The following is a 19,978-nucleotide window of genomic DNA, read 5'->3' as shown; positions in this document are numbered from 1 at the left end:
GAGTAACCTGGATACCTACCTACACCCATTCTCTATGGGTAGGACAAGAGTCACCACCAAAAGGAACAACCCATTGTAGTGGCAAGGCATGATCTAAAGTTTGGGCATAGTTAAATACCATTAACTTTTTAGTGAGGCATTTTAGAGTGCTCATGACTGTCAAGTCCAAGAGATCTCTATTAATGTGAAATCTATAGGTTCCTAAAGGAATCTGGAAACAGCAAAAACAAATATTCATGTGTTTAACACGACACAGTTTAAGAAGTGCTTTCATACATCTCATTTGGACTGTTACCTGCCTTAGAGATGACAGATGATACTATTCTCAGCTATGATACTATTCTCAGCTTACAGATGGAAATAGGGAGACGGGAAGAGGCTGAGCGACCTGTACAAGGACATAGCTGCACCACTGGCATTAGGGTAGTCTCAGCCCCAAACCCAGACTTGTGATTTCAAATCCCTTATTTTCCTCCACTGCACGCCATTCGCTTATTTATTTAATGTACATTATGGAGCCAAAACTGTTTCAAGTATTGTTTTAAGTGAGGCACATAAGGTTAAGAAGGTTGATAATCTTTGTCTTGGGTTTTTCAATTAAAAAGAAAAAATAATGTACACGTACTGTGGTTGAGGAAAATGTAACAGTAGCTGCTACCTTTTACCCGCCCGCTGTCTCTTCCTCAGGATGCAAGCCACTGCTGTTATCTGGAAATCTTTGTAAATATGCAAGTCCCCCGTTTGTGAAGCGGGGTCCTGCTTGCAGGTGGGGACTGGACTAGACGATCTTGGCTGGCTCATCTCCATCCCGTGGGCAGCCACGGCACAGGATAAAGGGAGCTACACCTGGTAACGAGAGTGCCGTTCTCGGGTGCGGGGATGTGGAGTGGAAAGCATGACCGTGCTACAGAAGAACGTTTCTGGGGGGAACGCGCCGAGACCCCGCGGCAGCAGCACCTTAGGTCGGAGGTACTCAGACGGGTTTGACTAGCGTCCTCGGGCTGGGCGGGCGGGGGGAGGGGTGGGGCGAGGAGAGACCGGGCTCCCAGCGGACGGGGCGGGGCGACGCGCGGGGCGGGGCGACGCGCGGTCGACGTGGCAGCCGCAGGGGCGTGCGCCTCCGGTGGCCATCTTGGAGGCGGGGACGCGCGGCGCTGAGCTCCGGCCGGCGTCTTCGTGGTCTCCGAGCTTTACTCTTAGCACCCCGAACTCCACGTCCCGCGCTTTTCAACTGCCACGCAGACGCTCTGTCGGGCCCCCCCCCCGCAGGTGAGCGTCAGCCTGGCAGCGACGGGGGTGCTTGCGGGCGGGGGGATGGGATGCGGGCGCCTACGGGCGCAGTCCCTGCCGGGTGGGCGGGCCGGCCGGCGCCGGGAGATGGTTAGGGTCGCGTCGGAGCCCTGCTGTCGTCGAGTCCGGGCGTAAGCTGTGCGAGCGTGCTTCGCCCAGGCCAGCAGTCCCTGCCGCGCTCAGCCCTGTGAGTGCGGGTTGTGTGGGTCTTGTGCCGGCCCTGCGCTCCGGGGCGCCGACCCAGACTGGCGCCCCTGGCCGTTTGGCTCCGCCTTCCAGAGCGCTGAATGTGGGAGCGGGACCGGCGGCAGGCGCCCGCTGACCTTAGGCCGGCCCAGCCCAGCCTGGAGACGTGGCAGAGCCTGCGGGGAGGCCGCTGCCTCCAGGAACAGGATTTCGGCAGCTTCGGCCTTCTCTCGGCTCTGGGGTGCACACCCCGGGCCCGCCCTTGGGAAGTAGCTTGTTTTCCCTAGGTTTCTCCAGTCGGCCCGAGCCCCTTTCCAGAGGATGTTTGCCTTCTGCTGTCTCTTTGTTCCTCCCTGGAGCCAAGTCTTTAGGCAAGTTTGCAGGAAAGCTCCTCTTCTAGATTGGCCGAGCGATATATCCATTTCTGCATTTCAAAGTAGGTACTTTGAGAGGCACCGTGTACATTCCCGCGAAAGTGACACATTTTGGCATTCCAGCCTTTCTCCTGTAGGGCCGTTATTTCATTCACTTAACGTTTATGGAAGTTTCTTTTGGCCTCACAACTGAGAATGCAAAGGCAAAACTCACATCCTGCTTTGGCACTGTTTTGTCTGTTAGTGGAGACCGTTTTTTGCGCTAGTAAAACATCAATAATGGCTTTTAGTGCTTTTATCATCAAAGCTGCATTATTCCATTTCTTTTATTGTATTCTAATAAGTAGGCATTCACTTTTTAACAGAAAACTCTGATGGGAAGCAAATTGGAAGAGGAGGGTCTGGCCAAAGCCTGAGGGCTCAATTTTTCTAAGCCATTTTCATCACTTTCTTTAATGTTAATACATTAATAATACTTCTTACGCTGAGACTTCTGCACTAAAACCTTTATCAACTTTGACATTTCACTGTTGTCACGATAGCTTTTCTTTAGAAGGGTTCATGTTTATGCACACAACATTTATCCAATATTGTCATTAAGCTGTTTCTTAAATAGGGTATCTTTTAAAGACTGAAAAAAATTGACCTTTTATTGCAGGTTATAGATTGTTTTCATTGCACAGGTCATTTTGCCAACACATTCGTTAGTGTTATGGATCAAGATTATCTTTAAACCTGACTTCCACCAGCCAGTGTAAGGATTTGGCAGCACCTGTGGGAGGAGACTGAATGACCAACAGAAAATGGGGAGATGAAAAGAGGTAGCTTTCGCAGGGAGTGATAAAGTCCCCACAAGGCCATTTGTGTTCAAGGTTATTGCCCTTAGGTGTATGGGTACTGAATGAAAGGATTTTGCCTCCCTGATCCCCATTCCTTCTTAATGACATAGATGTTTCCTGTAGGTTCACAACCATACTTTTTGAAAGTGTGTATTTCTGCCTCACCTTCTACTCATAGTGGTTGAAATTGCCTTCTAGCCCCACTCTGCATGGAAATCGCTGTCACTGTGTTCATATCTTCGTTTGGGCAAGCCATTGAATTTTTCAGACATCAGTCATCGTATTTGGCATTTCCACAGCATTTGATATTGCTGCCTGTTCCCACCTTGAAACTCTTCTTTAGCTTTTGGACACTATGGTCTCTTGGTTTTCTTCTTTTTGGTTGTCTCCCTCTTCTCAGTAAGCTCATCTTCTTTCTGCCAGACTATTTTTCAAGGACTGATGGGGTCATCTTCTTTTTTCATGGTATTCTCTTAGGTAACCTCATTCCAGAACGTGACTTTAGAGGCTATCAGTAAACTGAAGACATCCCCACCCCCACTTACTTTGAAACCTCAGAGCAAGTCACATGTCTCTATTTGGGTGTTTCAAGGAGCTGAAACTCGACGTGTCCAGTATTAAACACTGCACAATGCCCCCTTCCCAAGAAAGAAGACGTCATACAAATACCTTGACCTCTTCCTGTATCCCTGTCTTCGTGAATGGTGTAGACATCTATGCAGTTGTGCAAGTCATGCCTCTTCCTGCCACTGCCCCATATCCAGTTCTTCAGTCGACCTACTCTCCTCTCTCCCCCGTATCATCACATGTGTCTAGGCCAGAGCTTCTCACCTTTGGCACTTTTGCTATTTGGGGCTGGATAATTCTTTCTTGTGAGGGCTGTCTTGTGCATTGTAGGATCTTTAGTGGTATCTCTAGCCTTGACCTACTAGATGATAGTAGTCCCTCTAGTTCTGACAACCACAAAGGTCTTCAGACGTTGGCAAATGACCGTGAGAGGCAGGATTATCCTCTTTTCCTCCTGCACGTGAGAGCCACTTGTCTAGAGTGTTACCAGTTTTATATGAACCACTTCTATCCTTCTTAATAGTCTCTCTGCATTTACTCTGACTGTCCCGTGTCCCTGTCTGCATACTGTGGTCAAAGGAATGTTTTCATACTTAGGACACAAATATGAATTGGCAAAAGCTGGAATTAGCTTTAAATACATCCTTCAGCAGACCAGTAGCTAAACTGTGGCACATCTATAAAATGGAATACTGTTCAGCAGTTAAAAAAACCTACCTAGTGATAGAGCCAACAACTTGGATGGATCTCCAGAGCATTATGCTGAGGAAAAAAAAAAAAAAGGCTGATCTCAAAACGTATGCTGTATGATTCTATTTAGGTAACATTTCATGAAATGAGAAAATGATAGAGAACAGTCGGTTGCCACGGCTTATGGTTAGTGGGCGGATGCGACAAAGGAACACTCTGAGGGAGTTTCTTTAGGGTAATAGAACAGTTCTGTAACCTGATTGTGTGTTGGTTACATGAGTCTTTGCAGATGATGAAACTTCATAGAACTACACACACAAACATACACACAGGTGAAAATGCAAATAAAATCTGTAGTTACTAGTATTGAACCAATGTTAATTTTCTGGGTTTAATCACTGTACCGCAGTTAGGTAGGATGCTGTTGCTGGAGAAGCTGAGTGTAGGGTAGTCCAAGAACTCTGGTCTATTTTGCATCTTTCTTTGAATCTAATTAAAAAAAAATTTTTAAGGCTTATTTATTTTTGAGAGAGAGAGAGGGAGACACAGAATTCAAAGCAGATCCAGGCTCTGAGCTGTGACCACAGAGCCCAGTGTGGGGCTCTAACCCACAAGCCTTGTGGTCCTGACCTGAGCCGAAGTCGCCGATTAACCTCTGGAGCCACCCAGGTGCCTCTAAAACTTCTTTTAAAAAGTTAAAACAGAAGACAGATTTCATCTCCAGCTTGAATGCTGTACGATGATTTTCTGTTCTTAAAAACCCCAACTCCTTGACCTGGTGTATAAGGTTCACCCCAGTGTGGGCTGTTGCCTGTGTCTCCAGTCTTCATTCTTCTTTTCTGTTCGATGCACATGGATTTTCTTGAACTTGTCTTGTCCCCCGCCTTTACAGGGCTTGTTTACCTCCTGTATTTTCACTTTGTCTGGAATCTCCTCTCCTTACTTAGTTCTTTTCCCTTGCTTAATTCTATATATCTTTCAGATCTCTGCTTATATGTGATTGTCTTTCCTCCCTTTCAACTCAGAATCCTATTCCTCTCAAGACTGTGTTCTTACCCATGGAGCACATAATTCAGTTCATTGCACATGGGTGGTATTATTTTATTGTCTCTCCTACTGGACTGTATGTATCCTGTTTGTTTCTGCATACATTGTATGTCCACAGGCACCAGTACAATGCTTGGCAAACAGTTGACTTTCACTGAATATTTGTTAAATGAATAAAAACATCGAAAGCAAATTCTGAAGTTTTATTTGGAAGTTTTGATTTTATATTTGAGACAAGCTTGGAAATTTGTCATTTTTAAGGAAGTTTTCCCATATTTTGTACTTCATTATTGTCTTAGGACCTGCTCTTTTTTAAAAAAAAATTTTTTTTTAATGTTTATTTTTGAGAGAGACAGAGTGTGAGCAGGGGAGGGGCAGAGAGAGAGAGAGAGAGAGAAAGACACAGAACCTGAAGAGGCTCCAGGCTCTGAGCTGTCAGCACAGAACCCGATGCGGGGCTCAAACTCATAAGCCGTGAGATCATGACATGAGCCGAAGCCGGACAGCCTAACTGCCTGAGTCACCCAGGCGCCCCAGACCTGCTCTTTAGTTACTGTATAACATTTTTGCCGAAGTTAATGTTTCCAGTACATGAAACATATCATTTCACAGTTACTAAAGATGACTTAAGATGTGAACTAGAGATACTGGGAATGGAGCACATTTCAGTTTTATTTTCATGTTAACAGAAGTAGCCCACATAATACGCTATGGGGAGAGAAGTAATGTTAAGAATATTTAATAATAGGAGCACCTGGGTGGCTCAGTCGGTTAAGTGTCCAACTCTGGATTTCAGCTCAGGTCATGATCTCAGGGTAGTGGGAATGAGCCCTGTGTCGGGCTCCAGGCTAGGTGTGAGCCTGTTTAAGATTCTGTCCCCTCCCCCTCAAAAAATACTGAGTAATACTTAATGCTTAAAAAATTCATTTTTAATTTAAATGTAACAGTGACTGGAATCTAGATATAAGACTTATGTGCATTCATGTGATAGAAAATTAGTAATTTACTGTTTGAAGTTTTGGGGTAATTAGTTAACATCAAATTATTTCCTAATTACAAAGTATAGTATATGAAAATGTCCCATATTATGTGTATATTAAACATAAGCACAGACTGTTTTCCTAGGAATTTTGACAGATCCTTTATGTAGAAATAAATGGCATTATAAATAGCAAAGACAGATCTCTGTCTCTTGATTATTTTCTAAAATTATTCTCTAGAAGTACACTTGATTACCGTGTAATATTTATTACAATTTTATATCTTTACAGTAAACCATAACTGAAGAAAAATGATGGAAGAGAGCGGAATAGAGACCACCCCGCCAGGGACTCCTCCTCCACATCCTGCAGGACCAGCCGCGGCTGCTGTGTCTTCAACCCCCCTTCCTTCAGGTACATGAAGCTGTCGAGTGTCTAGTGTGTCTGGAGGGCGGTGAAGACACTTAACTTTTCTCAGAGTCAATTAGAAGACTACATATTTACAACTCTTGTGATCTTTGCCAGGATGAAAGGAAGGAGCCTTTCTTATTTAAGCCCGCAGGTAGAAAACGTTATGTTTTGCTTTGGGTCAAGTTTTGTTCTTTGTATTTATACTGACTATATTAAATCATCTTCTTATAAAAATATCCTAAGAAGCACGTATTGGTTTTGTCTCATGTTCTGTGGGTCTGATGATTAACTTTCTGGCCAAAATTTTTCAGCCAGTATGTAGGTTTTTATGCTGAAGTTAGCAGTGGTGAAAAACAGCTCTATTTTATTAAAAATACATCCAAAATGAATGAAAACACAAAGATCTGCTTATGAATGGGACTGTAACTTAATTATATATGGCTGCCTCTTTTACTTAAGGGAGTTGAAAGTCATTTGCACTCAGTCATATTTGTTGTGTAATTCAAATTGTACATTTTAAATACTCAGTTATGGTTTGCTTGTTAATGTGTTAGATTTTGCAAGAAAAATGTGATAAGATACTTTGAAAATCAAGCGAAAGCATTTTCAGTCTTCTGTTTTTTTTCCCCTCCCCACCTGTTTTTTTAGCTGCAAGTGGTTCCTTTTCTTCTCCAAATGTGTCCTCCATACAACCCTTGCCGCCGCACGTGTATGCCACCCCCCAGCCGCCCCTCCCTCCCGTGAGGCCCTCTGCACCCTTGGTGCCGCCTTCACCCGTCCCTTCTGTCCCAGCGCTTGCTGCCTCCGTGCCACCTCCAGGTTCGCCAGCACCTGCTGCCGCCTTCACTAGCCCTGCTCTGTCCCACTTTCCTCCTCCATCTTCTGCCCCAAACACGCTCTTACCTGCACCCTCTTCTGGTCCTCCCACATCGGGGTTTTCTGTTGGGGCGGCTTATGACATTACAAGGGGACATGCGGGAAGAGCTCCTCAGACACCCCTGATGCCGTCGTTCTCTGCACCTCCCGTCACAGGTAATCCTCTCTTACTGATACTTTGAATTAAATGGCTGTAGGTAATGTTTAAGTATGTGGTTGCTGTTTTTTAATAACTGTTCTATTGAGAAATAACTTACATACCATATAATTCACCCCTTTAAAATATACAATTCAGTGGTTGTCAGTTTTTACAGAGTCCTGCAACCATCGCCATCATCAGTTTTAGAACCTTTTAATCACACCGTCCCCCCTGCCCCCCCCGAAAAGAAGCCCCATTGCTCTTAGCAGTCACTCCTGACTTGCTCTCAACGTTCACAGCCCGAAGGAAGCATTCATCTGCCTTCTGCCTCTATGAATTTGCCTATTTTGGACATTTCATATAAATAGAATCATGCAGTGTGTGGCTTTTGTGACAGGATTCTTTCACTTAGCATATGTAGCATGTTTCTGTACTCTGTTGTTTGTCGTATGGATATTCCTTCCACGTTTTATTTCATCAGTTGATGAACTTTGTTTTGTTTCTACTTTTTGGTGTTATGCATACTGCTTTTATGAACATTGGTGTAGAAGTTTTCATGAGGACATGTTTTCATGTCTCTTGGGTGTATACCTAGGCACGGAATTGCTGGCTTTGAGAAAATGCTAGACTTTTCCAAAGCAGTTGTACCATTTCACTTTCGCCTCAGCACTGTCTCTGTATTATTTTTTTTTTTTTAACTTTGTTGTTTCTTGCTGCATTATTTTTAGCTCCTTTCTTTAAGCTCTGGAATGTTCTCATGTTTTGACTTTTTTTTTTCTTTAAAAAATTTTTTTTAATGTTTATTTATCTTTGAGAGAGACACGGAGCATGAGCGGGGAGGGACAGAGAGAGGGGGAGACACAGAATCTGAAGCAGGCCCCAGGCTCCTAGCCACCAGCACAGAGCTGGACTCAGGGCTCTAACCCACGAACCATGAGATCATGACCTGAGCTGAAGTCGGATGCCCAACTAACTGAGCCACCCAGGTGCCCCATTGACATTTAAACTATCGAAATAAAGCTGTTGTTAACTTAGTAAATGCTAAAGTTAATATGTTGTAAAATGTACATGTTTAGTATACGAAGTGCAGTTTCTCCTACAGAGAAATACCAGGGTGAAATTCTAGAGTTTCTTAAAGCTTTACATGAAAGGTTATATGGGCAGAATGGTTCAGGAAATAGTTTTAATTAGCCAGGTAAAAATTTAGAACCAAATAAAAGCTCATGTATACCTTAAGTTTGTGGTGTTGGGCCATTTTCCTTTTCTAAGTTGGTTATGCCTACTTTTTTGTCTTCCCTGAATGGTTTTTGAAAACCAGTATCCAAACTTCAGCCTTGTCATCTTCTGCCTGTTACTTCTCCTTTTACAAAAAGAAGCTACTTTTTTTGTGATGTTTATTACCAAGGTTTCTGCTTATCTACCTTTAAAAACAGAATTTTTAGTACAGTATAATACTTAGTCCATGAATGTGTGAATTTTCTATTTTGAGTTCAAGTAGAGCACATGGAATACGTACTTATTGTCATATTCTTTTATATGATAGGCTTGGGTGCTCACGTCAATTAATTTTATGCATTAAAGGGATTGGAATTATAGCTGCCCACATCTAAGTGCTAAATAGGACCAATAGGAAGTACTTTTTGATATACATTTGGTCCATTTTCGGGACACTTCATAAAAATGTCTACAGAAAGGGAAGGAAATTTGTTCTTTGGAACCTTGTTTCATTTGTATTTTATAAATATTTAGGTGATTCTTGGAGTACATAACTCAGTCCTGAAATGCCTGAGTATAGGGGTGCCTTGGTGGCTCAATTCGTTAAGCGTCGGACTTCGGCTCAGGTTATGATCTCGCGGTTTGTGAGTTCAAGCCCCACCTCAGTCTCCATGCTGACTGCAGAACCTGCTTCCCATCCTCTGTCCCCCTACCCCCCTTCTGTCTCTGCCCCTCCCTGGCTCATTCTGTCTCTCTCAAAAATAAATAAACATTAAAAAAATTAAAAAAAAAAAGAAATGCCTGAGTATATATTCACATTATTGAAGCTGTTTTGAGCTACTCATCTCATACATCTTTTTACAGGAAATAGTTTATGAAATAAATTACACATATTAGAAATTTTTACCATTTACTAGGTATTTTGCCGACTCCCATTACTCAGCAAGCCAGTTTGTCATCTCTGGCACAGGGACCTGGAACCACATCAGCCATTACTTTTCCAGAGGAACAAGAAGATCCCAGAGTTGGTAGAGGTCAGGATGAAGCATCTGCTGGCGGACTCTGGGGTTTTATTAAGGTAAGGGGTATTTAGTGTAAAAACTAGGCTGAACTTTTTAATTCTAAAATTATTAGATGGCCATTAGAATAATTTTTAAAGAACAAAATGATATAAGGAAAAGTAAAAATTCTTTTTAGTCTTATGACCAGTTTTTATAGTTTCTCTCCATCTTTTTTATGTGCTTATCTGTGTAGATCTTTTCTAAAATTAAAGTCAAAATGGGGTAGTGACACGTGGACACTATTTTGTGTCTCGTTTGTCCTTATGTAGCACATATCAGGACCATCTTCCAAGCGATAAACATTCTTCAGAAATTTTCTTTATGGCTGCTTTGCCCTTCATGCCGTGGCGTTTATTTCCCATATTTTGCTAATGGACTTTAGTATTCTCAATTGTAATTCTTATAATACAGCTGTGATGAGCATGCTTGTAGGCAGATATTTGTGCTCATCTCTGTTTTGTTGAGGTTAATTTCTGATGAATGTCAGCGTGAACAGAGTGAATGTCTGACTGTCCCAGCATTTTTCATTTGTCAGCACTGATTATGAATTTGAAATACAACTTTTTCTGATTTGATAAACAAAACACATACCTTGTTTTAATTTGCATTTCTTCGTTACCAGATTTGAACATTTTTTTCATGTGATTTTTTTTTGCCATCGTATTTTTTTTTCTTAAGTCTCTAGTCCTTTTCTTTGCCCATTTTTGAATTGGGATGATTTTTCGTCTCTGAACAAAAATTCATAAGAGCTCCTAATGTAGTAAGAATGTTTTATTATATGCCATCGTATGTTGCAGTTTTCTCTATTTTTATCATACATTTAAATTATATTATCCTTTTTTGACACAAAATCTAAATTTGCAGAAGTTCTTCATATCAGTGTTATGTTTTTTTTAATTTTTTAATGTTAAAAATGACCTTTTACCAACACGATATATCATGAATGTTTTTCTGTGATTTCTTCTAATTCTTTTATGGTTTCATTTTTTTTATACCCACCAGTTTATTGTTGCTGATACTTTATTACATGAAGTAGAAGTCAGACTTAATTTTTTTCTGACCACTTACTCGACTCTGGCCACATCGTATCCCAGTGTTTTGATAGTCATCTTTATTTTAATTACGCAACTGTGTGTTAATGTCATTTTCTGGACTTGTTTCTCTTCCACTGTTTGGCCTGCCCCTGCAATAGTACCTCACTATTTCGATTATTATTAACTCTGTTTATTATTATACTATTATTTATTGAAAGTTGATTCTGTGCTCAGGGAGATTAGGAATATTCATTGATGAGTAAGATAGAAAGGTCATTTCCAAGTGCCTGCTTTTGCAGTGATTTATCAGTATTTAATTTTATAAGTTTGCAGGTTTCTCTTAAGAATTTTTTTTTACTAGTCTTCTGCATTTATTTCTCTTAATGAATTTTGGAATCACTCTGACAGAGTTTCTCCCAGTATTCTGCGGAGAGTTTGGCTACAATTTAATTATATATTAAACATATTTTTAAATTGCTAAGTAGCTAACTTATTTACTACATTTGAGCTTTATGTTACACAGGGATGGTATTTTTCTAAAGGTTTTTCCTTATATAGGGATTACTACTAGTTTCCTTTGTTAATAGCATGTGTTATGAACTCAACTTTTTTCTGATTCCAGTTAGTTCAGTGGTAGATTGGAAAAGCCTGCTAGTCAGATGCCATCTCAGGAGGCACTTCTCCCTAGAAGTCTCTTACCACGGGAGAAGTATAGCATAAGAAGGGAATACTCAGACCTAGTTCCTTCTGCTTAATGGTGTGGTTGTAAGAATTCAGAGGAATGGGTCTGGGTTAAAAGAGAGAATTTGGGGATGAACGCAACAAACAAGAAGCAGGAAAAAAGAAACGTTAGTAGAACATAGCGGAGTAATACATATTAATAGGTAACTTGTGGGGAATAAGGGTGAGAAACATTACTATTTTTATTTTTTGGTTAGGGAATCAAGTATGAGTTTATGGAGACATCTCATTACAGTTTTTATTTGGGACCTTAATGGATAAGTTTTGCATAGTCTTTCATATAAATAAGTGGAAATGAAATGCAATAAGAATATGTACAAAATGATCGTGTGTGTGTGTCTCAAATGAATACGTATGAATATATACATCCACAAAATGAATACATACACATGTGGATATACAGGCCAGTGTGGTCTGTAGACTGCTGTGGGTCTGCGATAAGAAGAGAAATTGAGGGTAAGCATTTTGAAATCTTAACAGCAATTTGACATTGCTATAACCATGTTTTTCTTACATTTTACAAAATCACAGGTCTACCATGTATCAGAAACTTCAAAAAAGTTTTCTTCCACCGTCAGGTGTTCTGTAGTTAGAATGGGCATTTATATATTACTTTGTCTTGTGCAGGGTGTGGCCGGAAATCCCATGGTGAAATCTGTGCTTGACAAAACAAAACATTCGGTAGAAAGTATGATTACGACGTTGGACCCTGGCATGGCTCCGTATATCAGTATGTACTTAAGATAGAGCTGCGTCTGCCGTATGGTTTTAAAGTATATGCCTTTGTCAGCCACTCACTGTGACCCATAGTCTTGTAATCATTGGAGATCTTATGTTCTTGATTATAAGTCTTAGCGTTGGCAATCTTAACTTTTTCTTAGTCACAGATACATTTTGAAAACTCCACAGAATCAACTTTGGGAGGAGTAAAACCCATATGAATTCGTATAGTATAGTTTAATCGCAGTTAGTGTATTTTAATTGTAAATGTGGTTGGTATTTTGTGCGAATTGTATTTTATTCACTGTTGACGTTTGAAATGATGCTTTGTTTATATTTGGTTTTGATAATTCTCCACTTCATCTGTTTTAATTAAGTGATTGTGCTTACCCTGGGAATATTTTTAGAGGGAGTTGATCTATTTACTAATAATGTCTGATTACCAGGTCTGTTGGGGAAGTTATTTTAACCACCTTTGAATCCCCATTACCAAGAATTCTCCAGACAGATGACATAGACATACATGTTCCATGCTGTTTAATTTTGAAGGTACATGTTCTAATATGTGAACAAGCATAATCGTTAGCAGGATCAGTGACCAATTATTAGTAATTCTATTAAAGATAACAACTTAAAAGCCAGAGCCATGCACCAGGTACTTGAATAGAGATTTTGAGTAGCAAGGGAAAAGTTAGTAGCTTTCAGGAGTCTTGATATTTGGTGGTTGGCTAGTAAATGTCAAAGGACAGGACCTAATTGGAATGAGTATCCTTTATTAAGTGGTTGCTCTGCCAGGCAGTACTTGTCATAAGACCTCTGCAGGGTAAGTATTTGCTTCAAGTTGGAGATGAAGAACCTCGGTTAGGAGAGATTATTATCGTAGGTCGTATACAATTTGGTGGAGCTAGATTGAACCCATGTTCAATTTGTTTTTACACTTAGCCACTTGCTTCTCTGGAAATAGAAAATTGAAGCAAGTATTAAATCAGCTGAATTGTTCTTTGTGTTTGTAACTGCCAGAGGATTTAGAAATTGGACCCTGTCATAGATACTGATTTCACGTATTCATAATAATCAAGTTTGACATAATTAATGCATCATATATATTCTTCACAAGCTCATGTTTTGAATGAGGGAAGGAAAGCAGTTAGTATCTTTGAAGCTCTTGCTATTTTAACAGGTACTGTGTTAGACTGTGAAAGCAGTTATTTTACCATAACAACAAGCCCCCTGAGGTGGCAAATGTTTTTCCGTGAAAAAACAAGCTCATTGACTGCCCTGAGGTGACAAAGCTAATCAAGTCAGGACTCACATCCTGGGCTTTTTTTCAGGCCAGTGGTCTGCGTGGCATCATGAAAAAGGCAGAAAACGAAAGGGGTCGGGTTGCAGGGGAAAATATCAAATAAATTGTCTCCCAGCAAATATCGTAACGTAATATATAGTCTTAATCAGTTAACTATAAAAAGCAGTAAAACTGATGTGAAAAAGCCAACTTTTTTTTTTTTTTTTTAAAGTTTATTTATTTTTGGGACAGAGAGAGACAGAGCATGAACGGGGGAGGGGCAGAGAGAGAGGGAGACACAGAATCGGAAACAGGCTCCAGGCTCCGAGCCATCAGCCCAGAGCCCGACGCGGGGCTCGAACTCACGGACCGCGAGATCGTGACCTGGCTGAAGTCGGACGCTTAACTGACTGCGCCACCCAGGCGCCCCAAAAGCCAACTTTTTAGTGACGGTGAAAGCAAGACCATTCTAACAAAATTCAAAAAAAAAAAATTTACGGAAATATTCTAGAAATCATTACAGTTTCATTTGTATCAAGAAGGCACAAGAGTATTAGAAATGGATTTTAACACAATTTAGCTTCCTGAATTCTTAAAATTACTTTCCTCGTCGTTATTAAAGGTGGCACTGCTCATCAAAAAAAGGCTGAGAAGCCTTTTGAGCTGAAGTTTAATCGAATGGTACTCAGCTAGAGTCAAGAGATAGGTGCCACATGGAGAAAAAGTTAGGAAAAAAAGTGTATTTGTTCTCTCCTATGAGACTCAATGCTTTTAGGTTTTAGTAACTTAAGAAACTCTAGTACAGATGGGATCTGTGGATCATCCTATTAAATAGGAAGAAAGATTCATGATAAAAAGCCCAGATGTTTTGAAAATATTTTCAGCTGTTCCACAAGATGTTTATTAGGGCATGCCATAACATTGTCTCTGGGGCAAAATATTTTACAATACAAACCGCTTTCTTGATCTTTGTATTTGATTCGTGACAGCCATTAACGCCAGGTGGCAAAGTATGCAGTGCTTAGAAATAGGTCTTTGAACTCAGTATGTCACAAAATGTTAGATTGGGGTTTTAAAAAAATAATTAGGTGTATTTATCAAATTACCCTGTGTAAATGGAACACCGTTTTTAGAAGTGATGTATTAAAACTGTTTCAGAATTTTTATTTCATATTGCTCTTTGCCTTTTTAGATTTCAAGTTTTATATGTGTTGGTACTTCCATTTCCTTATATGCTTGCATATTAGGACAATAATAGATGTACAATTTATAGCTAGATAACCCATTTATTTATGGCATATGCTGTTTTTTTCTTCTAATGATGGAGACGTAGGATAAAAAAGTTGACTCACCATGTAAACTTTTCTAGATAAAAAGTACGTTTCATGGCAGCCCTTGTTGAGTGCAGAATTTTTTTACAACTCTGACACATTCCTTATTGTCAATAACAGCCTTCATTTTCATTTTCTGTAACATACCCTAAATGTGTAACTTGGGTTCCACAAGCCACGTATTTAATTTCTGTGATCGCTCAGTTAGTTGAAGGACTTGGAACTCCATCATCCTCATGGTATCAGAAGTTTACGCATAACAGGTGTGTGTCTTTGTTAACTGAAAGCAGGAAAACCATTGTGATTTGCAGTCTTAAAAATGGCAATGTGTTTTATCCAAAGTGTAATCTTACCAGAAAATGAAATCTTGTGAAATTAATAGAGCAACATAATAGAAAATTAAACTTTTTTCATAGCTGTTAAAACATTATTTCCCAAATTGACATCTCTGGAAGACCTTGTAGGAGCTGTCATTAGACGCTAAATAAGTAGTCCATGAACAGATGGAAAGTATGGAAAGTACTGGGTTAAAGCCATGAATTTTAACTGTTGGTTTTCTGAGACTCTTAATGTTCCCTGTGGATTTCTTTAAAAAAAAATTTTTTTTTTAATGTTTATTTCTGAGGCAGAGAGAGACAGAGCATGAGTGGGGGAGGGTCAAAGAGAGAGGGAGAGACAGCATCAGAAGCAGGCTCCAGGCACTTAGCTGGCAGCACAGAGCCCGACGCGGGGCTTGAACTCACAAACCGTGAGATCATGACCTGAGCTGAAGTCAGTCGCTCAACCGACTGAGCCACCCAGGCGCCCCTCCCTGTGGATTTCTAAGAGAGAAATGTGTAGAGCATCTCTCAAGCTTGTTTGATCACAAAATGGCTGTTTTAAGGGGATCTACTAATATACCCTGGAACAGCATTTCATAGGAAAACAACTGTTGTGCTCTATTTGTGGCAGATGAGATGCTCAGAACATTGAGAAGGTATGCAGTATCTCCCGCCTGCAGATTAGACTCTCTCAGGTAATGCATTAAATGCTCATTTTTAAAAGTCAGGAAAAGTTGGTAGTTTGCGTCCAAACACTTGGAATAAGATGCTGTTAGATTAGAGGGTGAAAGTGTGTCTGATAGAGCAGATGGTGTAGTGAAAGAGGATTTCGGAGTGTGAGAGACGTAGGTTTGCATCCTGACATCATCGCAAAATTGTTATGTTACTGTTGGCAAGGTCTTATCAGTCTTAGCTTCCTCAGCCTATAAAGAAGTTGATAATCTGTGTCTTGCATTATTTTGTGAGCTTAGTAATAATTATGTAATGTTGGCATATGACAATAATTAGGACAATTCCATTAATCTGAAGTTGAAATTTTTTTCTTGTCTTGGTAGAATCTGGAGGTGAACTGGATATCGTAGTGACCTCGAATAAAGAAGTGAAAGTTGCCGCCGTCCGAGATGCCTTCCAGGAGGTCTTTGGCTTAGCTGTGGTGATAGGGGAAGCTGGACAGTCCAATATTGCCCCACAGCCGGTCGGGTATGCAGCTGGGTTAAAAGTGAGTAATAGAAAACTTTTTCAGTATATAGAAACTGGAAGCTAATTTTTTCAGAATTCTGATAGTAATCCTTTGGTCTTTATGGTGCTACTGGCTTTTTACATTCTGAAATATTGATCATCTTGGTTTTTAATTAGACAACCGTTGTGTAGTTTTACTTTAAAGAAAGGGTAGGTTTCGATGATGGGACGGGAGGAAACACGTCGAGAACACAAAGAATAGTTAGTGCTAAGAGAGATCTTAACCCAGTGTTAGCATGTAATTTATCATTTTATACTGAAATTATAGTATCTCTTGAATTCTTTAAGCTTTTTATTACTTCACTGTAAATAATACTTTATACTTATGTATTTCTTCCTGGTTTGGGGAAGTCTAATATATTTGAAAGTTTCCCGACTATTAATGGGGTGCCAGTAGGCAGGTGCTATCTCGATTGACCCTACAAATGTCCCTTTTGCCTTGTACTTGGTGAAGGGACTTAGCAGTCATCTGGAAAGCTTTTCTTAGCTTCCTTGCCTTGATTCTTCCTCTTCTCCATCCTTTTAATTCCTTTGTCTTAAAGACCTGACTACCTGGCACCTACCTTATAGGTATAATACCTGTATTTAACCAGAGTTTTTCAGGGTCTCCTCAGTGTATAGAAACTTTTAAAATCTCATTAGCACTAATATCAAAAGGAAGACGCGGTCTTATTTTTTCCATAATGAAGGAAGAGGATCTTGTGATCAAGTTTGTAGCAGGGGCAGATGATAGAATGACTTGTTTTAAAGAGAAATTTCACACCACTGCATACTCACACCACCATTTAAATTTTATAGTTGGTCTTCTGGCCTGTTACAGTTCAAAACCTTGTCCTATATCTGTGTAAAACCTGTCCACTTCCCCGTGAACTAGAGCTGGTTTTGTTAAGCTAGCGAGGATTCAAGTTCCAAGAATCCGGGGGCGCCTGGGTGGCTCAGCCGATTGAGCGTCCGACTTCTGCTCAGGTCATGATCTCATGATTTGTGGGTTCGAGCTCCACGTCGGGCTCTGTGCTGACAGCTCGGAGCCTGGAACCTGCTTCGGAATCTGTCTCCCTCTCTCTCTGCCCCTCCCCTACTCATGCTCTGTCTGTCTCTCGCTCAAACATTAAAATTCCAAGAATCCTATCCTTTCTCTCATACATTTTTTTACCACCAGCATATAGACGTGCAAGAGCAAATGAATACTGAACAGGTCATTAGCATGCAAATATTTTTCTCACCTTAAATAAACCAAAGAAATTTTAACAAAATTTTTTATCTCATTTAACTCATCATCTATCACCTTAATTTTTTATTATTTTGTGCTTCTTTTTGCAGCAAAACTTCTCCAAAGAGTTGCTAATCCTGTATCTCTGACCCCACAGAGAATGCTGTCCAGGTCACCAGTGGTCTCCATCTGGTTTTACCCGTCTGTAGCTTTTGAGACACTTAGGCTTTTTTAATGTTTTTTTCACTTCTGGGGTTCCACATGTTTTTCCCCCACCTCACTATTTGTTCATTCCCCTGTGCTTCCTTTGTTGGTTCCCTCTGATGATTTTGTCTTTATCTATATTCCCTCCCTTGGTGAGCTCATGGTGTCCTATGGCTTTAAATGCCATCTGTGTGCTGACAGTTTCAGATTTCTGTCTCTAGCACAGACCTCTCATGTAAACTAGATTTATGTAAAAGTTGCCTTCTCAACATCTTAACTTGAGTGCCTCAAACATCCACCTGCTTTTCTTTCCTCCCAGTCTGCCCCTAGCCTTCTCCATCTCTCTTGATTGATGGCAGCACTATCTTTCCATCTTCCCCAGTGAGAAATGTTGGAGTCACCCTTCTTTCTTTCCCCATGTTCAGTTTATGAAGAAATCTTGTTCGTCCTGCCTTCATGGTGTGTCCAGCCAGCATTTGACTTCTCGCGTCTCTACCGCCACTGCAGTGCCTTGCTGGAATCTTGCCATCCTCTCTGACTAGGCCATCCAGCTGTTACGGTTACCCTGACAGGGTAATGACCTTGTAGTCCTCTAGGTCATTCTCAGCAGAGTGGCCAGATAATCCTTTCATATCATACATCAGAGCACATCACTCTCTTTTTCAGCACTTTATATTTCACTCATCGTAAGCCCACGTTCCTTAAGTGGCTTCCACGGCCCCTCACAGTTTGGCTGACGTGGCCTTTTGTTTCTTCTCTCGGTGCTACAACTCCTGGTCGTCCCCTCACTCACTCATGCCAGTCACAGTGGCTTCCTTGCTGCTCTTCATACTTGCCTGGCCTGCTTGTCTTTGTAGGGCCTTTTCACTAGGTCTTTCCTCTTTCTGGGACGTTCTTCCCTCCAATATGTGCTTGGCAGGCTCTTTAAACCTTTAAGTCTTCACGCACATCTTGCCTGCACGGCAAGGCTTGTCCTGACTGCCTTGTTTTGTCCTGCATTTTATTTCTGTGGTTCTCAGCACCTTCTGATACACTGTGTCATTTTGTTTTGTATTCGTGTTTCGGAATGTGTCCCCACAAGAATTAAGTTCCTCAGGAGTAGGAATTTTGGTTTGGTTCAGAGATGTGAACTCTTAAAGTGCTTGGTGCTTTTCAAAGTGAGTATCTAACAGTTTTATCAAGATGTCTGAACTGCAAACATCAGAACTAAAAATTCTAGGGTATGTTTTTTAAAATTATTAATTTTCTCAAGTAAGCAGTCTGATACACAAGACATTTTCATTGTGGGATCTGCTTTCAGTTTTGGTTTAACGTCCTATCGGTTTCATGAGAAGAGTAGACATTTTTTAAGCTCACTTAAGAGCACTCTAGCTGCCCCCCACCCATCACTATCCCTTGATTGTACCTCCACAGTCACACAGTGGTCTTAAGACTGGTCTAGAAGTACCTCTGTGGAGACACAAACATTTTGCAGGGTCTCAGGAGAGCCCAAGAGCTTTAAGGAATTCAGCTTCAGCCTTTGAGAGGCTCTGTTCTTTCCCTTTGGGAAATGAGACCTACCTCCTCCCCACTAAATGTTCATATGGTACATTGCCCCAGAACATAAAATGCTCTGGAGTGTCATTTGAAGGGACGGTTCAAATTACTGTGTTCAGTGTTGGGACTACAAATGACATAATGATGAAGTAAAATCTTGTTTGTTCTCATCAATACTGAAAAAGGACCGACAGAGTTCTCAGCTCGATAGGTCATTAATAATTTTTGAAGATAAATCACCTTGTGATATTTGGACTATAACTCAAAATTTCATGGTTTTTAAAACATGGGTCTGAAATATTTTGTTATGTCAAATATTATTACACAGAAGAGATTTAAAATTGGGGTGCCTGGGTGGTTTCATCAGTTAAGCAGCCAAGTTTTGTTTTCGGCTCAGGTCATGATTTCCTGGTTCTCTCATGAGAGTTCAAGCCCTGCATCAGGCTCTGTGCTAACAGTGTAGAGCTGCGTGGGGTTCTGTCTCTGTCCCTCCCCTGTTCGTGCTCGCTCTGTCTCAAAAGAAGATACTTAAAATCATTAGGTGCTGTTTTTGAAAGGCTTATGGAAATTTTTTTCTGCAAGAAAAGCTTCATCTTTTAGATAATATTAATAGATAATAGCTCAGTATGTTGTGATTTTTCTAGTGTTTGACAGATTCATTTTTATTATTGTTTTTTTTCCCTTCA

At 40.7% G+C, this 19,978-nt stretch overlaps 1 protein-coding gene across 3 annotated transcripts in view; it reads left to right on the top strand.

Moving 5' to 3' along the window:
* Positions 1-1,121: 1,121 nt before the first annotated feature.
* Positions 1,122-19,978, top strand: part of PRRC1 (proline rich coiled-coil 1) — a 36,707-nt gene continuing 17,850 nt past the window's right edge. Inside the window, exons 1-6 of one of the 3 annotated variants that reach the window (XM_086704976.1) lie at positions 1,122-1,264; positions 6,263-6,387; positions 7,033-7,416; positions 9,532-9,692; positions 12,078-12,180; positions 16,159-16,322. In XM_086704976.1, the coding sequence (XP_086561102.1) occupies positions 6,285-6,387; positions 7,033-7,416; positions 9,532-9,692; positions 12,078-12,180; positions 16,159-16,322 (915 nt within the window). In that variant the 5' untranslated portion in view covers positions 1,122-1,264; positions 6,263-6,284. Of the gene's footprint in view, positions 1,265-1,351; positions 1,478-1,890; positions 1,913-6,262; positions 6,388-7,032; positions 7,417-9,531; positions 9,693-12,077; positions 12,181-16,158; positions 16,323-19,978 lie in introns of those variants that run through there. The other 2 variants (XM_025924495.2, XM_086704993.1) reach the window with 2 other exon arrangements.

Source organism: Puma concolor, chromosome A1 (assembly GCF_028749965.1).
Source record: "Puma concolor isolate L17-30 chromosome A1, mPumCon1.1.hap2, whole genome shotgun sequence".
Taxonomy (NCBI): Eukaryota; Metazoa; Chordata; class Mammalia; order Carnivora; family Felidae; genus Puma; species Puma concolor.
Note: the sequence above shows the minus strand (reverse complement) of the source record. Positions and strands in the feature narration are given on the sequence as shown.